The 24934-nt window shown below is 42.5% G+C and overlaps 3 protein-coding genes across 3 annotated transcripts; all 3 read left to right on the forward strand.

Annotated features, from left to right (window-relative positions):
* The first annotated feature begins 776 nt into the window (after positions 1-776).
* LOC148368339 (uncharacterized) lies at positions 777-10567 on the forward strand. The gene is made up of 3 exons (XM_088330310.1): positions 777-978; positions 2992-3084; positions 8355-10567. Exons 1-3 carry the CDS (start codon positions 918-920, stop codon positions 10181-10183), a joined length of 1983 nt encoding a protein of 660 aa, XP_088186436.1. The 5' UTR covers positions 777-917; the 3' UTR covers positions 10184-10567.
* Positions 10568-10589: 22 nt separating this feature from the next.
* LOC148368340 (uncharacterized) lies at positions 10590-12605 on the forward strand (the record flags this gene model as incomplete). The annotated part of the gene is made up of 1 exon (XM_088330385.1): positions 10590-12605. A coding segment is annotated over one exon (1632 nt), but the record flags the coding sequence as incomplete, so codon positions are not given.
* A 4153-nt stretch (positions 12606-16758) lies between these two features.
* On the forward strand, positions 16759-23003 carry LOC148368341 (uncharacterized). Its single transcript, XM_088330377.1, has 3 exons — positions 16759-16962; positions 18019-18111; positions 20950-23003. Exons 1-3 carry the CDS (start codon positions 16902-16904, stop codon positions 22002-22004), a joined length of 1209 nt encoding a protein of 402 aa, XP_088186503.1. The 5' UTR covers positions 16759-16901; the 3' UTR covers positions 22005-23003.
* The last annotated feature ends 1931 nt before the right edge of the window (positions 23004-24934 follow it).

The raw sequence follows: 24934 nt of genomic DNA on the forward strand, positions 1-24934 counted from the left end.
CCGTCCAGGCCAAAGTCGATTGTCCTCGGTCTGAACAAAGTTGCAAAGTTGGGGTACAAGCCTTTCTCCTGGTCGGAGGTTTGAAAACTCGGTTGTCGTCTTTACAGGGAACGCAGCAACTCTGTACACCGACAGCAGGACACGCACATACAATAACAAATAAAATAAAAGAGAGAATAAATAGAAAAAAAAACAAACAAAAACAAAAATCACAACCATTTTTGGACCATGGATGGTAATCTACAATAGCAAAACGCAAAAATAAACGCCGCATGCATAATGATGTCACACAAACGGAAAACAACTTACCGCAATATCACGAGTAATAGCGCTCTTAAATTGACAAAACTTCACAAGCCCTCTGTTTATCCCCCTTTTCAACGTACATGCCTTCAAATGCTCGTTTTCCCCCTTTTCAAACTACATTGCCTTCAAATGCGCGTTCAGCTGGCAAATATCGACATTTTGGCGCCGACCTATCCATTATGCTCGTTTGTTCTTGTTGCTGCGTTCCCGAAAAGACGACAACTGAGTTTTCCAAACTCCGACCAGGAGAAGAAAGGCTATGTAACCCAACTTTGCAACTCGGACCTCTCACTTCAAGTGTCCTTCTAATCACATTTCCCCGGTTGGGGGTCAGAAGACCCCGACATTCCACATTTTGGAGACGCTTTTCGGTCGTATCTGGTAGGATCTCCCGAAACACACATTTTCATGAACACAGCATGTGATCCGTGTCACTTGTACCCACAATCCATTGCGGCGGAGTTGAGAAGGAGAAGGTGTCATGGCTGCCGAACAATAGAATGTGGAGAAAGTCCTCTAGTCGACTTCAAACGACGTCAACTTGACACAAGTATCACTCTTTGGTCCTTTTACTGCCGAGTTGGAGTTGTTTTCGTTGAAAGACTGAGAAAATGCGCTCCAGTGAGGAAGGAACGCGACGAGAGGACACTTTTTCCAAGCAGCTCGGGGAAGGTTGGACATTTTTTTGCTTCTGCTACAATAACAATGCTTTCCAACATTTTGCAGAAGAAAGAATAGTGGTTTGAAATTCAACTACAACTTTTTTCAGCCTTTTACAGTAAACGACTCGTTTTTCCCCTCCTGCAAATACTAAAAGTGCAGGAAATAAAATGAAGTTTAGCAGCAACTGGTATGAAGTCGCATCCAAACTTTATATATGTATATATAATTTGTACCCGCGGTGTAGCCGTCCCACCAAAGATTCCCATTCGGGCTGGACTGGATGATGAGGCTTTTAATACAGTTGCTGGAAATGAAATGAGTCACACACAACACGTGGTTAGCACCTCCGCTAGTTCTCAACATCGTTAGCAGCACGTTGTAGACTTCCTTAAACGAATCAAATTGTTTTCTTTTCAGTTGACATAAAATATACTTTAGAATATCAACCACCACATTACATTTTTACATCCATTTAAACAAGATACTTCTAACAAGTGATCGTATTGTGGCTTTTAAATGTTTACAACGAATTCAACATATTTTTCTGTAAACTGAATTTTAATCACTATCATCCTTTATATATATATATATATATATATATATATATGTGAAAATAGAAGTAATAACAATAACAAGTGTAAAAAAACGGGTACAATTTACTTGCAATGAATGAGTCACACACAAACGTGGTTTCCGATCATTGCTGGCTTTCAACACTATAAGGGGAATTAGCATTTTAGCACAACATGCAACGTCCGGCAAAACTAACACAAAAGGCGACAGAAACAAAACAAGAATAAATCCAAACAGCCTGACAACATCAATCACATTACTGTGCATGTAGAGAGATTTGTCAGCTGTGGTTTTAATCTTTACAATTAACTTTTTTTGGAGCACCGAAAGCACCGTGGCTTACCGTTAGCGGCCCACTGTAGACTGCCAACAACCCTCGCCTTCCAATCACAAAATCAGAAGCCCAAACTTTACCCCATACCAGCAGGTGGCGCTGTTGGACTCATCATTGCAAGACACACAAAAACTATACAACATATTTCAGCAGGAATTTCAACAAAATTTAAGTTATTATTACATTTGTTACACACACACATATACATATATATATATTTATATATATATATATATATATATATATATATATACACACCAGAGCCATGTCCCCCTAGTGGGAGAAATGAAATGATTTGCATTTCTCTAGCTCTTTTCAAGTCAATGACTTCCCAAAGCGCTTTACAATGTGCTCCACATTTCCCTATAGCGGCCTTGCAGCCATGTAAGGCGCTAACCTGCTTATTGGGGGTATTAAGGGTTCAGTGTCTTACCCAAGGACACTTCGACATTTAACACGGACGAGCCAGGATTCGAACTGGGATCCCTTAATCCTAGAACGATCGCTCTACCTCCTGAGCAACTGCCGCCCCCATAAATTTGGCTCATTTTTCTGCTCTTCATTACCTTCCTTTTTTTTCTTTCATATTGAAATCTATTATTATGCAGCGCCTTCAGAGCCTTCAGGCATTGTCGAAGCACAATGGCAGAATCGATGTCAGTTTATAGCAGCCCCTTCACACACTAAGATCGTAGGTCGTGGATGGGAACGGCCCAAAATAGCATAAAGCATGCGCTAGGAGCAAGATAGCAACTTTATTTTAATCATCAAAGACGACAACAAAAAAACTTTCCTCTGATTGCCGCTAGATTTTTTTTCCCTTTGGAGGGATTGGAGAGGAAAAAAATAAGGCTGTGGAAGTTCTTGAAAAGTGCTCGGATTTGGCCATGAAAACCATGTATGAAACCTGTTACCATGACTTCCTGTATATTTCATGTCCGGTCCCTTCCCAAGGTTTCTTCATTTTCCGCATCCTGACCTTTTTTGAGTCTTTCTTTGCCCTCTTGTAGCTTTCAGATCAGGTTGATGTTACAATGGTGTTCTGCGCATTCCTTTTGTGAGTTTCTGTGAATAAAGGGGTCACAAATAAATGCGAGTTGACCTGTGTGTTGCAGACATGGGTGAAGACCATCTTCCTCCTGCGAGGCAGGAACCAGAGTGTCCAGGAACTGTTTACAAGATACTCCAAATTGTGTTGAACAGAGCAGGTTGGTCGTTTTACTTTCCGCAACGTCCTTATTTCGGAGGGAACGTCGTTGGACGTCGCCCCCAAAAATACGCAGAGAGGAGATATGGCAAAAAGGGAAGGCTCCTTATGGCATTGCTCTAAACAACTCGTGATGGTTGGCCGCCTCCGGCTCAAGACTTCCGCCACATGTCTACGCACAATAAGCTATTGTCAGCTCAAAGAATGTTTGCTTCAATTTTATTTCAGGTTCAACTTTCCATATCCTTTTCTTTCCGCTTGACCGAATTGTCGAGAAATTGACGTCGACGCGTAGGGATGCGCAAACCGAAGTGGACATTCTGTCACGTGGTCACCGTGGCGACGCAACGTTTACTTTCAAAACCAGGCACCGCTTGGGTATTTTTACCTTGTGTATTTTCACACCTTGAGGGCGCTGTCTCCCAAGTTGGTTTTAGATGACGGCAATCAAACGAGAGGCGCCCGAAAGTCATCGAGGATGATTTTGGGGGGAAGATGAAGAATCTCACCAAGACGTCTGATATTACCCCCAAAAGTTTCGAGTAATGATGCTCGGACCTGTGACCTCCCGTTCCGGGGAGCGGGCACCCAACCCTCAGGCCACCGAGCCGGTCTACCTCCGTTGCTTCCTAAAGCGACAATTTGAAGAAAATCGGAGACTTTTATGGGCGCGAAAATCCGGTATTGAGGGTTTATACCGAGTGACGGCGGTAAGTAGGGCTGCACGATGAAGCGAAATCCGATCCGTACGGCGACGTGACCCGCCGCGATGAAAACAAACGCAACGGTGCAGGTTTTCGGCCTGTCGGGTTCAAACCTTTTGTGGAACGATGCACGAGTGAGCTCATGGGTCTTAAGGTATTTGACTCTTCAGGAATCAAGTGTCTTGAGTTCATCATGATTTCTTGATTAATTCTTAACCTGAATGCTTGATCATTAAATTGCACTTCTTCATTAAGGGGTGCAGTACATCTATTGTCGTAGTAGCATACTCTACATAGAGGATTGTCTTTTTTAAATTTTTCTGACGCTTTGAAGCTTAACACTCCGTACTTGTATCATGTCACACTGCGCGTACTTGACGTATAGGTTGGCGCCGACACACTACCATACAGAATAATACGGCGGATTAAGATTCAGATTCAGATCTACTTTATTGTTATTCTAGTACACGTGCATACAGAACGAAATGTCGATACATCTGACCCGCACAGTTTCCTTGAATGTACAGATATAAATAAAATGTTGTATTGAGTTGGAGTATTGAGTGCTAATAATATACTAAATAATTATGGCTATGTATAGTATTTTACAGTAGCGCAAATAGTGCAAGAGGAGTAGCGAACCAGATGTGCAAAATGGGCAGTCAGGTAAACAGTAACGATAACACTGTAGTACAATAGTGCAGAGGAGAACAGATGTGCAAGGAGTGGCTAGCTATAAAGTACTGCCAGTAGTGCAAAAAGTCAAACAAAACCAACTGATGTACAGATTAGCAGCAGTTTAGATTTAATATGTGTTTGATTGACCATTTAACAGTCTAATGGCCAGGGGGACAAGACTATTGCAGAACCTGCTGGTCCTGCACCGCACACTGCAGTACCTCTTCCCAGAGGCTAGCAGAGTGAACAGTGCACGATGGGGGTAAGAGGGGTCCTTAGTGATGTTCTCGGCTCGGGATAGGCAGCGCTTCTGGCCAATGTCCTGAATGGAGGGGAGAGAAGTCCCCATGATTTTCTCTGCTGTCCTCGTCAGGAAACAAGGAAACAAAATGTTCGGTCCCATTCCTCCCCCTTGGCCCCGAGAACCCTCCAGTGAGGTCTTCCCACAGGGAAGTCCCCTCAATAAGAGAAGTGCAGGTGAACATCGTCGCCTAAGAAATGGGACGGCACTTGCGAGGTCCCACCCCGGTCCAGTCGATGGCGGTAATACTAAACGGCTGTTTATCTCAGTGACGTATTGGCCCACGTCGCACTTAAACGACTCGAGTCTAACCTGCGTCGAGGCAGTCGGAGAGTCCGTGCGACGTTGAAAATGCTGCCCGGAAGCTCATGGCCTTTTCCGTCTCTCCGATCAACGGAGGAGAAATGCGCTAAACTGAAGACGGCTTCGGCGCAGAGAAGCGCTGCTTCATCTTTACAAGGTACGTCCACTCGTTCAAAAAAGGACCCGTTCGGTCAATTTCAGTGAGGGTTAACGTACAACCCACCTTCACATGTTGGTGTAGACGTAAATGACAACCTACTTATTAGTATCTTAATGCCATTTTACCAGGTATAGTAGGGGTCTTTAAAGTGTGACACGATGAAAAGTAAAACAAGAACAGTCCACCTGACCTTTAAGCTGACATATCGTTACTAAACCTTCCCTGTAGGACCCAAACACCTTAGTTTATAAGTCATTGAATTCAAAGAGTTGCCATTAGAGATTTAAAAAAAAGATGATTTCTACATTGTTTTCATGATGCATATGTCACAGTAAAAGCTGTCTTTTCCTTTTCTATGCCGACATTTATGTCTAAATTGTTTATCTTATCTGTTGTGTTCCAGAGTGGCCGTCCCATAAGCTTGGAATGGTATGTTCCCATCCTGTGCTTATGGTTCGATGTGGAGTCAGAATTCATCCAGGACTACAGGCTTAGCAAGAAGGCCACGTGGGCCCCGCAGGAGCTGCCGAAGAGGGAACAGCTCCGTGGCTGGAGGTCCTGAGCGTTCTCCGCTTGAGCTCCGGTGCTGTGGAATGCTCTTCCCCCTGAGATCGGATCTGTAACCTCAGTGGAACTGTTTCAATCTAAGCTTAAAACACACTTCTATCACATATGTTGACAATATCTGTGTATTTTTCTCCCTGGTGTCGGTTTAAGATCAGGGGATGGTGTCATAATAGTCTGTGGTCTGCAATTATCTGTGGTCTGTGCAGCCCTTTGAGACTCTACGTGATTAAGGGAGTCACAACTAAACAGTACTTGACTTGTTCTACGTGTACGAGCTGGCCCACGATCTGTCCTACTGTGTGGTGTCACGGGTCTTCAGTGTTCCCAGGTCCACCATACAAAGAATTGTCCACCGGGTCGCGCAGTTAATGTGGACGAAATTGCCGAAAGGATCTGTAAATCACAAACTGGAACTTTCTTGTGTTCTTAATAAAATCAAATATTTTCCTTTTATAAAACAAAGGGAAACATGGCAGAGATGTCACAGTTGTGGAAATTTGTCCACGAGCTTCCCAAAAAGAATCGGGAACTGCACGGTTTTGGCCTCAGTTTCCTTTTCTGCACTCTGGCAGACTCCTCTTTGAAAAAGTCAAGGAGTGTATCGCACTTCCTTTTTTTTTCTGGGTGATTTGGGGTTTGGCGCCGGATCGGGAGATGCCGACGACGTGCCCGGCGGTGTGGATGGTGTAATGGCCGCTCGCTCTTCCGCGGGACGTTCTACGTTGGTCTTTAGGTTGGGTAGAAAAAACAAGAATAATTACGTCATGCCAGTGTATCGTCCAAAAACAATAAGGTGCTGGTGGGTTCAGTTCCTGCTCCTCTCAACTTGCCATTGGCGGTTGTACGGGTTCAGATGGGATGAATGACGCCACCAATACTGGTGGGTCAACGGATGGCCTACCGCAGAGAACCGCACGCGCGGCCTCGTGATAACGCCATTTTGATCCCGTCTGTTCTCCGATACAAGTGATCTGATGAGGTTATAACTCGAGTGTGAGGGAAGAGGTGAAAATGTCAGAGTTGAATAATGCAGAAAAGGAAAGAGCGTGTCAAGAGAGGATAGGGGAAGAGTATGAATGGAGTAGTAGAAGGGAAGTGGAGAATGTGGAAATGGAATGGAAGTGATTTAAAGAAGCAGTGTTGATTAGTGCGAAAGAAGTGTGCGGAATGAGAAAAGTTGTTCGAGGTGTTAGGAAAAGAAGTGAATGGTGGAATGATGAGGTATCAGGGCCTGTGACATAGAAGAGACGTTTGACCTTTGAGGAGTGGCTGCAAGATAGGAGTGCCGTGAAGTGAAGAAAAGGTTGGTAAAAGTCGAAAAGGAAAGCAAATGATGAATGGTGTCGAAAGATAGGAGTGAACTTTGAGCAAAGGAGAAAAGTGTTCTGGAAAGAAGTGAAAAGAGTAAGAAACGATGAGTGTGGAAAGGGAGAGAAAGTGAAAGATAAGGATGGTAGATTGCTGGTTGGCAGTCAGGACGGGATGAGTATTTTGAGGAGTTGCTAAATGTGGAGGGCGGGAGAGAAGTGAGAGTCCAGGCGATCGACGGCATGGAGAGAATGCCCGTGTTGGGTGATTGAAATGTGAAGCCTGTCAACATGGGAGGTGCAAGAGGCAGTGAAAGAAATGAAAGGGGGGGAAGGTACCTGGGTTGGATGGCTGTACTGCTGAATGCTTAAAGAAAGGTGGCACGGACATAATTGACTGGTCAGTAGGCTTGTTGAATGTATGCTTTTTAAGTGGTGTGGTTCCTGTTGATAGGTGTAGTGCATGTGTGGTGCCATTTTATAAGGGCAAAGGTGATAAGTATGAATGTTGCAACACAGTCTCTGAAACATAAGCCCGCATGACCGCATTCGACACAAGTTGCTCACTAACAGGCCGACGCGACTCGACGCGAGACAGGAAATGATCTGATGCGTTCCGCATAACGATTTCATAGTGAATTAAGGTACACGGCGGTTTGGAGTGCCAAGAGTCGTTTGTAGCTTTTTTGGTCGATTTGTGCTTTGTGTAAAGCAGCCATTTGGCAATGTTCATGTTTTGAGGCAACGATAAGGTTTTCCGTTGCGTTTATGTCCTAGACATCTCGATGTATTTTGTTTCAAAAACATGCATAGTTGTGAAAAAGGACTTACATTTGTGCGGTTCCTTTCCAGCCATGTTTGTTGATATTGAGAATTCGTCTTCTGGGAAGTTACTTTGTTCCAAGTCGGCTCCTGACCTCCTTCCATCCGAAGTGGTTCTTTTGGGGGTCGAAGGGGACTTCTCCCTCGGACTTGAGAGTATTGGGACACGTTACACTTGCACATGCACGCGCAAAAGCAAGTGACGAGGAAAAATAGCGAGGGAAAGTGGGAAGAATGGGACGCAGCAAACAATCTGAACAAAGCCACTTTTGGCATCTCGTGAAGATTTAATTCCCAGAGGCCTAATACTCACTGTTCAGCAGCGCCTAAGCCTTTAGAATTTTTTCACGTTTTGGCACTATGGGACAATGCTTCTGAAAACTGAACGAGTTGAGGGCAATACAAATAAATGTGACTTGTGTCTTGCAGACGTCGGCCGAGAATATCTTACTACTGCGCGGCAGGAACCAGAGTTGCCTGCCGTTAAAATTGAGGAGGATCTGAAGCCTTATCACGTTAAGCAAGAGACAGAAGATGGGGAGCCTGTTAAGGAGGAGGACGATGGTCCAGTCTTGCGAGTGACATGGGTCCGTTCAACCGCCGAAGATCAAGGTCAACCTGAAGATCAAGGTCAACCTGAAGATAACGGTCGGCGGGAGCTTCTAAGCATCAGTTCCCGTCAACACGTGGAAACGGAAGATGACGACACGTCCCGCTCCGCAAACGCTGAAGGTGGTAACAAATGTTCTCAGTGTGGGAAAACGTTTCGAAGCAAGTCTTATATGAAGTTGCATATGAAATTTCATGCTGGGGAGAAGCCTTTTTCCTGCTCAATTTGTGGAAAACAATTCTCCTACAAAGGAAACTTGAAGTCACACACAAAAACCCACACTGGCGAGAAGCCTTTTTCTTGCTCAACTTGCGGTCAAAGATTCACTAAAAATGAGAACTTAAAAATACACACATTAACCCACACTGGCGGGAAGCCTTTTTCCTGCTCCGTTTGCGGTGAAAGATTCACCATAAGTGCCAGCTTAAAAATACACACCAGAACCCACACTGGTGAGAAGCCTTTTTCTTGCTCAGTTTGTGGAAAAGGATTCACTACAAATGAACACTTAAAAAGACACACATTAACCCACACTGGGGAGAAGCCTTTTTCTTGCTCAGTTTGTGGTCAAAAATTCACCCGAAATGGATACTTGAAATTACACCAAAAAAACCACACTGGTGAGAAGCCTTTCGCCTGCTCAATTTGTGGTAAGAAATTCTTACAGAATGGGAACTTAAAAATACACACTCGAACCCACACTGGCGAGAAGCCTTTTTCTTGTTCAGTTTGTGGTCGAAAATTCACCCGTAATGGACACTTGAAATCACACCAACTAATACACGATGGTGAGAAGCCTTTTTCTTGCTCAATCTGCGGTCAACGATTCACTTTAAGTGGGCACTTAAAAAGACACACCAGAGCCCACACTGGCGAGAAGCCTTTTTCTTGCTCAACTTGCGGTCAAAGATTCACTCAAAATGAGAGCTTAAAAATACACACATTAACCCACACTGGCGGGAAGCCTTTTTCTTGCTCAATCTGCGGTCAACGATTCACTTTAAGTGGGCACTTAAAAATACACACCAGAACCCACACTGGGGAGAAGCCTTTTTCTTGTTCAGTTTGCGGTCAAAGATTCACCGAAAGTGAGAGCTTAAAAAGACACATTAGAACCCACACTGGCGAGAAGCCTTTTTCCTGCTCGGTTTGTGGTCAAAGATTCACCGAAAGTGGGAGCTTAAAAAAACACATTAGAACCCACACTGGCGAGAAGCCTTTTTCCTGCTCAATTTGTGGTAAAAAATTCACCCTGAATGGGAGCTTAAAAATGCACACCAGAACCCACACTGGGGAGAAGCCTTTTTCTTGTTCAGTCTGCGGTCAAGGATTCACTTCAAGTGGAAACTTAAAAAGACACACCAGAACCCACACTGGCGAGAAGCCTTTTTCCTGCTCGGTTTGTGGTCAAAGATTCACCGAAAATGGGAGCTTAAAAAGGCACACCAGAACCCACACTGGGGAGACGACTTTTTCTTGTTCAGTGTGCGGCCGAACATTCACACAGAATGAGAGCTTAAAATTACACCAATTAACCCACACAGGCGAGAAGCCTTTCGCCTGCTCAGTTTGCGGTCAGACTTTTACCGTGAGTGGAAACTTAAAGCGACATATTAGAACCCACACTGGAGAGAAGCTTTTTGCATGATGTGGCTGTTGGAGCGTTCTATTGGCCAGCATCACATATGCTTTAGAATTTAGAATTGATAAAATAGAATTTAACAGGTACAGAATGCCAACCTCCCCTCCGCGCCAATTTGTGGTAAAAAATACACAGATATTGGGAGTTTAACAAATCATATTAGAACCCACACTGGTGTTAAGCCTTTTTGCTGCTCAGTTTGCAGTCAAAGATTCACTAAAAGTGGAAGCTTAAAGAAACACATTAGAACCCACACTGGCGAGAAGCCTTTTTTCTTGCTCAGTTTGTGGTAAAAGATTCACCGAAAGTCGGAGCTTAAAAATACACTCCAGAACCCACCCTGGGGAAAAGCCTTTTTCCTGCTCAGTCTGTGGTAAAAGATTCATTGAGAGTGGGAAGTTAAAAATACACTTTAGAACGCACACTGGGGAGAAGCCTTTTGCTTGTTCAGTTTGCGGTCAGAGATTTCACTAACAGTTTGTCCTTAAAAAGTCACACTAGAACCCACACTGGCGAAAAGCCTTTTTTTTGCTCAATTTGTGATAAAAGTTTCACCCAAAGTGGAATATTGAAATTACACCAACTAACCCACACTGGGGAGAAGCCTTTTTCTTGTTCGGTTTGCAGCCAAAAATTCACCCAAAATGGACACTTGAAAATACACCAACTAGTCCACACTGGCGAGAAGCCTTTTTCCTCCTCAGTTTGTGATAAAAGATTCTCTACAACTGGGATCTTAAAAAGTCACACCAGAACCCACACTGGCGGGAAGCCTTTTTCCTGCTCCGTTTGCGGTGAAAGATTCACCATAAGTGCCAGCTTAAAAATACACACCAGAACCCACACTGGTGAGAAGCCTTTTTCTTGCTCAGTTTGTGGAAAAGGATTCACTACAAATGAACACTTAAAAAGACACACATTAACCCACACTGGGGAGAAGCCTTTTTCTTGCTCAGTTTGTGGTCAAAAATTCACCCGAAATGGATACTTGAAATTACACCAAAAAAACCACACTGGTGAGAAGCCTTTCGCCTGCTCAATTTGTGGTAAGAAATTCTTACAGAATGGGAACTTAAAAATACACACTCGAACCCACACTGGCGAGAAGCCTTTTTCTTGTTCAGTTTGTGGTCGAAAATTCACCCGTAATGGACACTTGAAATCACACCAACTAATACACGATGGTGAGAAGCCTTTTTCTTGCTCAATCTGCGGTCAACGATTCACTTTAAGTGGGCACTTAAAAAGACACACCAGAGCCCACACTGGCGAGAAGCCTTTTTCTTGCTCAACTTGCGGTCAAAGATTCACTCAAAATGAGAGCTTAAAAATACACACATTAACCCACACTGGCGGGAAGCCTTTTTCTTGCTCAATCTGCGGTCAACGATTCACTTTAAGTGGGCACTTAAAAATACACACCAGAACCCACACTGGGGAGAAGCCTTTTTCTTGTTCAGTTTGCGGTCAAAGATTCACCGAAAGTGAGAGCTTAAAAAGACACATTAGAACCCACACTGGCGAGAAGCCTTTTTCCTGCTCGGTTTGTGGTCAAAGATTCACCGAAAGTGGGAGCTTAAAAAAACACATTAGAACCCACACTGGCGAGAAGCCTTTTTCCTGCTCAATTTGTGGTAAAAAATTCACCCTGAATGGGAGCTTAAAAATGCACACCAGAACCCACACTGGGGAGAAGCCTTTTTCTTGTTCAGTCTGCGGTCAAGGATTCACTTCAAGTGGAAACTTAAAAAGACACACCAGAACCCACACTGGCGAGAAGCCTTTTTCCTGCTCGGTTTGTGGTCAAAGATTCACCGAAAATGGGAGCTTAAAAAGGCACACCAGAACCCACACTGGGGAGACGACTTTTTCTTGTTCAGTGTGCGGCCGAACATTCACACAGAATGAGAGCTTAAAATTACACCAATTAACCCACACAGGCGAGAAGCCTTTCGCCTGCTCAGTTTGCGGTCAGACTTTTACCGTGAGTGGAAACTTAAAGCGACATATTAGAACCCACACTGGAGAGAAGCTTTTTGCATGATGTGGCTGTTGGAGCGTTCTATTGGCCAGCATCACATATGCTTTAGAATTTAGAATTGATAAAATAGAATTTAACAGGTACAGAATGCCAACCTCCCCTCCGCGCCAATTTGTGGTAAAAAATACACAGATATTGGGAGTTTAACAAATCATATTAGAACCCACACTGGTGTTAAGCCTTTTTGCTGCTCAGTTTGCAGTCAAAGATTCACTAAAAGTGGAAGCTTAAAGAAACACATTAGAACCCACACTGGCGAGAAGCCTTTTTTCTTGCTCAGTTTGTGGTAAAAGATTCACCGAAAGTCGGAGCTTAAAAATACACTCCAGAACCCACCCTGGGGAAAAGCCTTTTTCCTGCTCAGTCTGTGGTAAAAGATTCATTGAGAGTGGGAAGTTAAAAATACACTTTAGAACGCACACTGGGGAGAAGCCTTTTGCTTGTTCAGTTTGCGGTCAGAGATTTCACTAACAGTTTGTCCTTAAAAAGTCACACTAGAACCCACACTGGCGAAAAGCCTTTTTTTTGCTCAATTTGTGATAAAAGTTTCACCCAAAGTGGAATATTGAAATTACACCAACTAACCCACACTGGGGAGAAGCCTTTTTCTTGTTCGGTTTGCAGCCAAAAATTCACCCAAAATGGACACTTGAAAATACACCAACTAGTCCACACTGGCGAGAAGCCTTTTTCCTCCTCAGTTTGTGATAAAAGATTCTCTACAACTGGGATCTTAAAAAGTCACACCAGAACCCACACTGGCGAGAAGCCTTTTTCCTGCTCCGTTTGCGGTAAAAGATTCACCGAAAGTGGGAAGTTGAAAATACACCTTAGAACGCACCCTGGGGAGAAGCCTTTTTCTTGTTCAGTTTGAGGTCAAAAATTCACCTGAAATGAACACTTGAAATCATATCAACTAACTCACACTGGCGAGAAGCCTTTTTCCTGATCATTTTGCGGTCAAAGATTCACTAAAAATGAGAACTTAAAAATACACACCAGAACCCACACTGGCGAAAAGCCTTTTTCTTGTTCCGTTTGCGGTCAGAGGTGAACTACAATTGGACACTTAAAGAGACACATTAGATCCCACACTGGTGAAAAGCCTTTCTCCTGCTCAGTTTGCGATAAAAAATACACCCAAAACGTACACTTGAAATTACACACTAGAACCCACACTGGTGAGAAGCCTTTGACCTGGACAGTTTGCAGTCAAAGATTTATTCACAGTTGGAATTTTAAAAAAAATCACATTAGAACCCACCCTGTCGAGAAGCCTTTCGCTTGCTCAATTTGTGGTAAAAGATTCATTGAGCGTGGGAAATAAGAAAACACACTTGAACCCACACTGGGGAGAGGCCTTTTTCTTGCTCAATTTGTGGTAAAAAATTAACCCAAAATGGAAATATGAAATTACACACTAGAACCCACAATGGCGAGAAGCCTTTGACCTGTTGACATTGTGGTGAATAACAAAATATCTATATTGTCAAGTCATTTTTATTTGTTTAGCCCTTAATCGCAAAGTGTCTCAAAGGGCTTCACAGGTTATTACACAGACATTTTTTCAGACTATTATTGGACACTAGAAATTACAAACAAGAACCCACACTGGCGAGAAGATTTTTGCCTGCTCAGTTTGTGGTCAAAAATTCACTAAGAGTTGTAAAACATTCAATTGGCTAAGTATCATACAGGTCGTCTATAGGAAAATAACGGCCACAAAACCTTTTGCCCTCCACTTTTTTCCTTTTTGCCAGCACATCATAAAAGCCACATTCATTCACAGGAGGTGAGCAGACTCTCCAGTTGTGTCATAAAGATTTGTGACCCCAAAGTCTTCATACGGATGCAATAGACTCATGATTTGCATATGTGTCATATTTCTTGATAGATTATTTATTTCATCTCTTGTCCCCATAAAATTTTGCCTGTTATCAACAAGTATAATTATTATAACACTTAAATGGCCGACCTAGGTCCCCAGGGTTGGGGCCTGAGTCCCAAAGCTTGGAGAGCTTGTGGTTCTCTCCGTCCCTGTCGTCCGGATGAGAACAATCCCCTTGAAGTCCGTTGCCAAAAGAGATAGGAACCTTTATCTTCATCTTCCTGGTTGGCCATGTGCTGCTTCTCACACACTCCTCACCTGAGGGACTTTTTTTTCTCAAAACTACACAAAAAGAGTTATTGCAACAACCTGTCTTTGGTGTTTTGAGCAAATATCCCATGTTGGCACGCTATGAAAACAGTCCCTGATTATTGAAATGAGTCTATTATCTTCAATCCGGGTTAATTGATCGGTACTGTTGACCTGTTGCATCATTTCTTCCACCTTCCTCCTTGCTCACACTGAGTGCTTGTGTCAACAATGTGCTTTATACTTTCGTTTTATTCCATTTTCTTTGTCCTGTGAATAAAACGTAGTTTAATCAAATCAGACTGCCTGCATTATTTTGGGTCGAGGTTATTTTTCTTTTGAACTGATCACTATCCATATCAAATAACCCCAAATCGATCTTTTAAAGTTGTATTTAAAGTTGCATCTTTCATGATAAATGCTAGACGCGGGCTATTTCAAACGAATTTGTGTCGGAAACCGAGAGCACCGCCTGCTGACCGAATTGGTAACCACCAACTTGGATTCCGAACCAAATAAATATAATTGAAAGCCATGTTGTAATGTTTTGTTATTATGTCCATGAAAGAGTCTGAAATCACGTTACTTTTGCCAGAATCGAAACTTAACTCTGTGTTAAGTCAAGATAAAACAGAAAAGGGACTTGGATTATCATGGACCAAAGTAAAGTTGACACTGGAAAGCCCCATGAACATAAGGAACATGAGGCTTTTATTCCAGTTGCTGCCATGAGCGACACAACAAACGCACACCATGTGGTCAGCACCTCCGCTGGTTTTCAACATCATTAGCAGCGCGCTGGAGACTGCCGACAAAAACGGGACATCACTCAACACGCTGCACCTCGTGGCGTGGTTGCATCGAAACACGTAGCATCATCGTTTCAAGGTACATTACTTTACTTTTAATGAGTGTTTTTTATATATATACGTCATTTAGCACAACTTATATACATTTATATACAAAGATAGTTTGTGAAAGCAGCTCCTATATCTCGCAAAATATGCATTTTTTTATCCAACTGACATTGGGTTCAACTTACCTTTAGCACTGTGTTTTTGAGCTGAAGGTAGGCGTAACAGAGTTGAAATTTGATTGCTTTGAATGTTTTTTGGAATTCTCACAAAATCTGTGATTTTGTCGTATTACTGTTAATAATCCGGTAGTTCCTTTAGTTGTTAAGTCATGGGCATCTGCGACTGTCTTTTTCGTTTGGCAGTTTATGGGCTTCAGCGCTTGCCGTAGCTTCAGTCAATTTGTAAGCGCTGGAGATAATTGCAGTCGTGAAGAGATGCCCCTGACTTTTGTATTGTTTTGTTGACTGAATGCAGGCAATAAACCGAGTGATTGTGAAACCTTGTGTCGTGCGTGAAAGAGGGTCGTCACATACGGCAAACCAAAAAGGCGGCCGCACAGCACATGTCTTAACAGCAGGATTACTTGAACTGGATGACTTTCAATGACTTTTGTATGACTCCAAAACCAAATATGCTCTTAAAAGACAAAAGAAACTCAATAGGAATCAAATGATGACTCACATCACGTGGTAAGCTTTCTCTCCTGGCTTTGATCTCTTTGATATCCGGCAAAACGAACATCAAATGCCACAGAAACAAAGTGAAAATAAATCCAAACATCATTTTTGCCGTTCCGTGTATTCCGTTACTCCCCGAGCCTGCACAAAATGGAGTCATTTTATTCCTATTTAGTTTATTTTGTCTTTTATGAGCATATTATTTATTGGAGTCATCCAAAAGTCATTGAAAGTCATCCAGTTCAAGTAACCCTCCCCAACCCTGCTTAACAAATGAAGGCGGTACCAACATTTTTAACAGCAATGCAACAAAAACACGGATTTTGTGAGAATTCAACAAAAAAAAATCAATGAAATCAAATTTCAACTCTGTTACACCAGCAGGTGGCACTGTTGGACTCGTCATTACAGGACACTTAAACACAAACTAGACAAAAATATTTCAGCAGGAATTTCAACAGAACAAAAGTGATGAATACACACGTTACTGCTTTTTCTTCTACCTTTTTTTACAATTTCCTTTTTTGACATATATTTCTTTAACATAGTCGTTCACCGGACGAATCGAGTTATTTTGTCGCCGACTGATCTCGTCTTCTATGTGTTTTCTGTTGCTGCGTTCCCGAAAAGAAGACAACTGAGTTTTCCAACCTCCAACCAGGAGAAAGGCTATGTACCCCAACTTTTCAACCAGCTGAGTGTCTTTCTGATTATATTTCCCCGGTTGAAGGTTAAAAAGCCCCGACTTCCTAAATTCTTAAGACGCTTTTCGGTCGTATCTGGTAGGATTTCCCGAAATACCCATTTTCGTGAATGCAGCATGTGATCCGTGCTACGTGTACCCACAATCCATTGCGGCGGGGTTTGGAAGGAGAAGGTGTCATGGCTGCCGAAAATGAAAATGTGGAGAAATTCCTCTAGTCGACTTCAAACGACGTCAACTCGACTCAAGTATCACTTTGTGGCCCTTTTTACTGCCGAGTTGGAGTTTTATCGTTGAAAGACGGATAAAATGCGCTCCAGTGAGGAAGGACCGCGACGACAGGACTCTTTTTCCAAAGAGCTCGGGGAAGGTTGGACATTTTTTTTGCTTCTGCTACAATAACAATGATTTCCAAAATTTTGCAAAAGATAGAATAGTGTTTTTTCATTCAACTACAACTTTTTTTCAGCCTTTTACAGTAAACGACGTTTTTCACCTCCAGCAAATACTAAAAGTGCAGGAAATAAAATGAAGTTTAGCAGCATCTGGTATGAAGTCACATCAAAACTATATATATGTATATATAATTTGTAACCGCGGTGTAGCCGTCCAACCTAAGATCCCTATTCGGGCTGGACTGGATGATGAGGCTTTTAATACAGTTGCTGCAATGAATGAGTAACACACAAACGTGGTTTCCGATCATTGCTCGCTTTCAACACTATAAGGGGAATTAGCATTTTAGCAAGACATGCAACGTCCGGCAAAACTAACACAAAAGGCGACAGAAACAAAACAAGGATAAATCCAAACAGCCTGACAACTTCAATCACATTACTGTGCATGTAGAGAGATTTGTCAGCCATGATTTTAATCTTTACAATTTACTTTTTTCGGAACACCGAAAGATCGTGGCTTACCGTTAGCGGCGCACTGTAGACTGCCAACAACCCCCGCCTTCCAATCACAGAATCAGAAGCCCAAACTTTACCCCATAGCAGCAGGTGGCGCTGTTATAGCAGCCCTTTCACACATAAAGATCGTAGGTTGTGGATGGGAACGTCCCAAAATGGCACAAAGCATGTGCTAGGAGCAAGATAGCGACTTTATTTTAATCATCAAAGACGACAACAAAAAAACTTTCCTCTGATGGCCGCTGGATATTTTTTTTCCTTTTGGAGGTACTGGAGAGAAAAAAATAAGGCTTTGGAAGTGCTTGAAAAGTGCTCATAATTGGCCATGAAAACCATGTATGAACCCTGTTTCCATGACTTCCTGTATATTTCATGTGCGGTCCCTTCCCAAGGTTTCTTCATTTTTCGCATCCTGACCTTTTTTTGAGTCTTTCCTTGCCCTCTTGTAGCTTTCAGATAAGGTTGATGTGAGTTTCGTCACAAATAAATGCGGTTTGTCTTCTGTTTTGCAGAAATCGGTGAAGACCATCTTCCTCCTGCGTGGCAAGAACCAGAGTGTCCAGGAACTGTTTACAAGATACTCCAAATTGTGTTGAACAGAGCAGGTTGGTCGTTTTACTTTCCGCAACGTCCTTATTTTGGAGGGAAGGTCGTTGGGCGTGGCCCCAAAAAATACGCAGAGAGGAGATATGGCAAAAAGGGAGGGTTCCTTATTGCATTGCTCAAACAACTCGTGATGGTAGCCCGCCCCCGGGTCAAGACTTCAGCTAGATGTCGACACACACTAAGCTATTCTTTTCTATTTAAAAAAAAAAACTAAAGATAGATATGGCATCAGGGGTGTGTCTGTGCAATGGATTCCAAGTGATTTGACAAGTAGGAAGCAATATATGAAAATGGGACAGTTGTCCTCTGAATACTTGGACATCCGTTGTGGAGTACCACAGGGTTCTATCCTGGGTCCAAAGTTATTTCATTTAAATCTTATCGATATTTTTCATGTTTCAAAAGTATAAAGATGAATAATATTTGCCGACGACACTGACATTCTCTATACCAATGATAATTATATTGATTTGATAACGTGCAATCATCATGAAGTCATTCACCTAAAAGTATGGATGGATACAAATAAATGAAAAGTTTAAATAAAACCAAAGTCATATTCTTTGTTAATCGCAAGGCAAATCAAGATTTAGAAGTTGAAATAGATGGGAAATCTATCCCTTTTTTCATTTATCAACATTCCGTAGTTTGCATCAAACAGCTGTGTGGAATGTGGTGTCACCCCCAAATATTGAAACCCTTTATTTGTCCATTTGAAATCAAATCTTTCAATCACATCTCTTGGACATTTCCCTGATATCATCATTGTGTTGGAATTTCTTGTTAAATCAACACAAACTTCAATGAATCGTCCGACTCCAATTTGTGACCTTCCCAATCACCGTTCATCCAAACAATTTGCTCTTTTCTGCATAGAAAGTTCTCAGAAGCCGGCATTTCACTCACGGGTGGATTTATTTCTAACACACAAATCATATATCTCAGCATGCTTCTCCTTCCAAAAACCGACTCTTTTCATTCTCCCGAGTTGCTCAGCAAAGCATCTCCTTCGCCCCTTGGCTAAATCCCATTGGTCTCCCGTCCCGGAAGAACGGCGCTCCGACTCCTCCTCTTGTGGTCCCCCAGACCGCTGGTCACCTCCCTCTGCCTGAGAGCTGCCCCGCGTCAAAATTTACGGTCTCCCGTTCCCGGGAGAACGGCGCGTTGACTCCTCCGCGTCGGCCCCCAGACAGCTCGTCAAAATTGACTCCAGAAAACTTTGTCACGAAACACAAAGAGTCCAACAGACGAACCCAGATTCAAACTACCATATTCTTTTAATTGCTACTGATTTGCTCTCATTCTTTGAATAGCCAGCTACTTTTCCATCTATCTGAAGGCTCTCCAAGAGTGGTGGTATCGATAACGAAGGTTCTCTCAGCATTACCGACGGGTCATCTGCAAACGATGATATTTTGTGTTCTGTTCCTCCTTCATCAAATATCCCCCTTATTTGCTCATTTGGTCTTATTGATTCCGCGAGTGGTTCTATGCTTACTGCAAACAAGAGTGGGCTTAAACAGTCCCCTTGCCGGACTCCTCTTTTGATATCCAAGAAATCGGAGCCGTTTACTCTAAGCTGAGATTTAGGATTTTTATCGATTATTTTCACCCGTTCTACACATTTTCGAGGGAAGCCAAAAGCTATAGGTGTTTGCTTGTAAGAAGCTCCGTTTCACCCTATGGAAAGCTTTTTGTGCATCCCAGCTCCGTAACACCGAGGGTTGGCTCTCGGATTTTGTGCTCGTAATTATGTTTAGTATCCTGCTGATATTGTTTGCGCCCCGTCTTCCCTTTAATAAACCCCGTTTGATCCATTTTTAATTCATTAAGCTATACATTTCTGCCTTCTTATTGCCAGTATGCTTGTAAGAATTTTGAGATGGTTCGAAAGTAAAGTAAGTGGTCTCTAGCTTTCACACGATATTGGGTCTTTTCCTTCTTTGTGCAAGACTGTTACGATGGCTTCCGACCAGGATCCTTTTGTTGGCGCATAGTTAAATACTTTATGCAGTACCGCTGTTAATTCTTTCTTAAAGCTTTTGGAGAACACCCCCGGGAATCCATCCCTTCCTGGTGAATTAATTATTTTGAAGTTGAATTTATTGTATCTGGTATATCCTGTTTTGTAATGGGGCGAATCATTTCTTACGTATGCCATGTGTTGACTCCAAGTCCTCCCACTTTGTTGCTTGTTTGGCGGTTTGTCGGAGCAGGAAGGCTATGGATTCTTCTGGTCTCGTCGTTGGCTCCTCCGTGTTAGCATGTAGCTCCTCCATGCCTTCCAGCCTCCGCTCCAGCGACAAAGTGCGCTCCAGAAGTTCTTCGATGGTTTTTTTCTAGTCCTGCCACGGCAATCTTGTTCCCGCCGGCTGCTTCGGTATGTTCTCGCCTTCTTTTAGGGATTTCGCGGAGGATGGCCGAGTGGCGTCCCTCGTCGACCGATGACATTCCTTCTGCTCCCTCGGTCTTTTTCTCCTTAGCGCCCGTTTCCTCAACACGTCTCCCCTCCTTGACCGTGTTTTGTTGAAGTGTTTTTCTTTGATATGAGTCACAAATTGTAGCCTTTCTGTCTTTCTCCTAGTATGTATTACATTTGTCTGTGGTGATTTTTGCCCGAGCGACTTTCCTTGCTGCCGTTTACCTCATAGCCCCGTCGGAAGTTCCTCCGGCCCCTTTTTATCCCCTTAAAACGAGCATTTAATTCCCAGAGGCCTAATACTTACTGTTCAGCCGCGCCTAAGCCTTTAGAATTTTTTTTTACATTTTGGCACTCGGGGACAATGCTTCTGAACGAGTTGAAGGCAATACAAATAAATGTGACTTGTGTCTTGCAGACGTCAGCCGAGAATATCTTGCTACTGCGCGGCAGGAACCAGAGTTGCCCGCCGTTAAAATTGAGGAGGATCTGAAGCCTTATCACGTTAAGCAAGAGACAGAAAATGGGGAGCCTGTTGAGGAGGAGGACGATGGTCCAGTCTTGCGAGTGACCGGGGTCCGTTCAACCGCCGAAGATCAAGGTCAACCTGAAGATAAAGGTCGGCAGGAGCTTCTAAGCATCAGCTCCCGTCAACACTTTGAAACGGATGACAACGACACGTCCCATTCCGCAAACGCTGAAGGTGGTAACACATGTTCGCAGTGTGGGAAAACCTTTCGAAGCAAGTATTATATGAAGTTTCATATGAAATTTCACGCTGGCGAGAAGCCTTTTTCCTGCTCAGTCTGCGGTCAAAGATTCACTTTAAGCGGACAATTAAAACGCCATTCCAGAACCCACACTGGAGAGAAGCCTTTTTCCTGCTCAGTTTGTGGTCAAAGATTCACCGAAAATGGGAGCTTAAAAAAACACATTAGAACCCACACTGGCGAGAAGCCTTTTTCCTGCTCAGTTTGTGGTCAAAGATTCGCCGAAATTGGGAGCTTAAAAAACCACATTAGAACCCACACTGGCGAGAAGCCTTTTTCCTGCTCAGTTTGTGGTCAAAGATTCACCGAAAATGGGAGCTTAAAAAAACACATTAGAACCCACACTGGCGAGAAGCCTTTTTCTTGCTCAGTTTGTGGTCAAAAATTCACCCGAAATGGACACTTGAAAAGACACACATTAACCCACACTGGCGAGAAGCCTTTTGCCTGCTCAGTTTGTGGTCAAAAATTCGCCCAAAATGGACACTTGATAAAACACCAACTAACCCACACTGGCGAGAAGCCTTTTGCTTGTTCAGTTTGCGGTCAAAAATTCACCCGAAATGGACACTTGAAAAGACACACATTAACCCACACTGGCGAGAAGCCTTTTTCTTGCTCAGTTTGCGGTCAAAGATTCACTTCAAGTCAGAACATAAAAAGACACACATTAACCCACACCGAAGAGAAGCCTTTGATTTGACCTGTTGACATTGTGGTGAAAAACAAAATATCTATATTGTCAAGTCATTTTTATTTGTATAGTCCTTAATCACAAGAGTCTCAAAGGGCTTCCCAGGTTATTACACAGACATTTTTTCAGACTATTATTGGACACTAGAAATGACACACAAGAACCCACACTGGCGAGAAGATTTTTGCCTGCTCAGTTTGTGGTCAAAAATTCACTAAGAGTAGTAAAACATTCAATTGGTTAAGTATCATACAGGTCGTCTATAGGAACATAACGGCTACAAAACCATTTGCCCTCACCTTTTTTCCTTTTTGGCACCACATCATAAAAGCCACATTCATTTATTCACAGGAAGTGAGCAGACTCTCCTGCTGTAGAATAAAGATTTGAGGCCCCAAAGTCTTCATATGGATTCAAAAGATTCATTATTTGCATCTGTGTCATATTTCTTGATATATGATCTATTTTATCTGTTGTCCCCATAAAATTTCGCCTTTTATCAATAATTATACTCATCATAACAATAAAATGGCCGACCTAGGTCCCCAGGGTTGGGGCCTGTTCTCACCAGAGCCCCAAATCTTGGAGAGCCTGTGGTTCTCTCCGTCCCTGTCGTCCGGATGGGAACAATCCCCCTGAAGTCCGTCGCCAAAAGAGATAGGAACCTTTATTTCTTCATCTTTCTGGTTGGCCATGTGCTGCTTCTCACACACTCCTCACCTGAGGGACGCTTTGTTCTCGAAACTACACAAAAAGGGTTATTGCAACAACCTGTCTTTGGTGGTTTGGGCAAATATCCCATGTTGGCACGCTATGAAAACAATTCCATATCATTGAAATGGGTTTATTATCTTAAAATCGGGTTCATTGATCGGTACTGTTGACCTGTTGCAGCAATTTTTCCACCTTCCTCCTCGCTCACACTGAGTGTTTGTGTCAACAATGTGCTTTATACTTTTGTTTGATTCTATTTTCTTTGTCCTGTGAATAAAACGTAGTTCAATCAAATCATTCTGCCTGCATTATTTGTGGGCCGATGTTCTTTTTCTTCTGGACTGATGACTTTCCATATCAACATACTACTTAATCGATCGATTAAAGTTGAAAATACACTGTGTTTAAAGTTTCATCTTTCACAATAAATGCTAGACACAGGCTATTTCGAATAATTTCGTGTCGGAAACGTAGAGCACCAGAGAAAAGGGACTTGGATTTTCCTGGACCGGGATAAGGTTGAGACTGGAAATCACCATGACCACATTGTAAGACAACATTAAACTGAAATATGAACTGTTATGTATATACAGAACAATCATCAGTAGCCCAATTTGTTCCCCCTTTAACAATCAAAACTAATAATGTTCAATTTAGTCCGATGCTTCAACCTTTGGCATTCAAAATATCAAGATTTCATAGTATACTCATCCCTGAAACTCTAAATCTGACGTCGCTCACCAAGGACATGTTCTTGGAGCCACGAAGTTCCACCATAGTACGTAACAATTAGAACCATACACAGGGTAGGACATCGGGATCATACCAATATTTTATTCATGCGGTCCAAATGATTAAAAATGCATGATTTAATAAAATTTTTCACTTCACAACTCTGATTTAATATTTGCAGTCCTTTGAGACATTTTTGTGATAAAGGGCTATATAAATGTGACTTGACTTATTTAAGGTCGCCAAAAACAAAGTGCCAGAAAACATAGAAAAACGATTCACTCGGAAAGAGGGAAATTATAGATTGAGGGGCTGTGGTGAATTCCAAATCCCAAAGGTGAGAACCACCAGTAAAAGTATGTGTGTGTCTGTGTGTGGAGTCAAACTTAATTTACAAGATGAGATCAGACAATGTCCAACGAGTCACGTGTTCCAATTTAATTATAAAAAAACATTACTGGCGAAATACAGGGATGAAGAGAATGAGATATGGGGGAGATTGGAAATACTGCCTTTAAAACTGTGGTTAACTTCTTGTTATTGTTGCTATTATTATATCACAACTGTTATTATAAATCATTTGTTTACTTTTATTGTTGTTACCATTGGTGCCGCAGTGACATTATGCGTATGATGATGTTGAAGGATGGGTATTGCGAAGATTAGTCTATAAAATATGTGATTATTGTAATTATTATTGATATCCGACCTATGTAATAAGTATATCCACGAGATTTTGTTGTATTGGACACAAGAGGAGCTATCTATAAAATGTATTTAATAGGGAAGATGAAGGGGTAGGAAAACTAAGCATCTGCTTCTGACTAACATGTTATGTGACATTATTTTGTTGTTGACTTATTGTTTTTGTCCCTTTTTTATTTTAATGTTCGAAAGAAAAGTTTTCATTCATTCAACATCCTAAAAAAAGGTTTACTCCAAAACACACCATAATGGATTAAAAAGAAACAGTCGAAAAGTATCTCTGCCTGGTTTCTAGCAGTGTGTTTAGCCCCCTGATTCCCATTTACAAATATACAGACAACTTTTTCGGCCAATCGCGGCTTGGCTTGTCGGTCCTCAGCCCGCGTTAGCCTATCCCGGTCTGTATTGCTAAAAACGACAACGCCTCCTTAACTTCCGAAGAACTCTAGCCAATTGTGACAGGGTCAGATAATAATCGACGCATTGGTCGGCCAATAAAATTCGAAAAAAGTCAAAGATGTTTCGATTGAATTAAATGAAACCCTGAAATAAGTGTCCCCACCAGTGATATATTTTACGCCCCGTATTTTGGCGCACGTATGGAGAATTGGGATGGACGCGGAACGATCATTTTAAGCGTTTACAACTCTCGCAATGTCCGAGAAAAAAATGGCCGAAGTTTAATAGTCAAGTCATTTTAATTTGTTTGGCCCTTGATCACAAAGAGTCTCAAAGGGCTTCACAGGTTATTACGCAGACTATTTTTTTCAGACTATTATGAAACCACC

This window comes from Urocampus carinirostris, chromosome 3 (assembly GCF_059441175.1).
Source record: "Urocampus carinirostris isolate Australia breed hairy pipefish chromosome 3, RoL_Ucar_1.0, whole genome shotgun sequence".
Lineage (NCBI taxonomy): Eukaryota > Metazoa > Chordata > Actinopteri > Syngnathiformes > Syngnathidae > Urocampus > Urocampus carinirostris.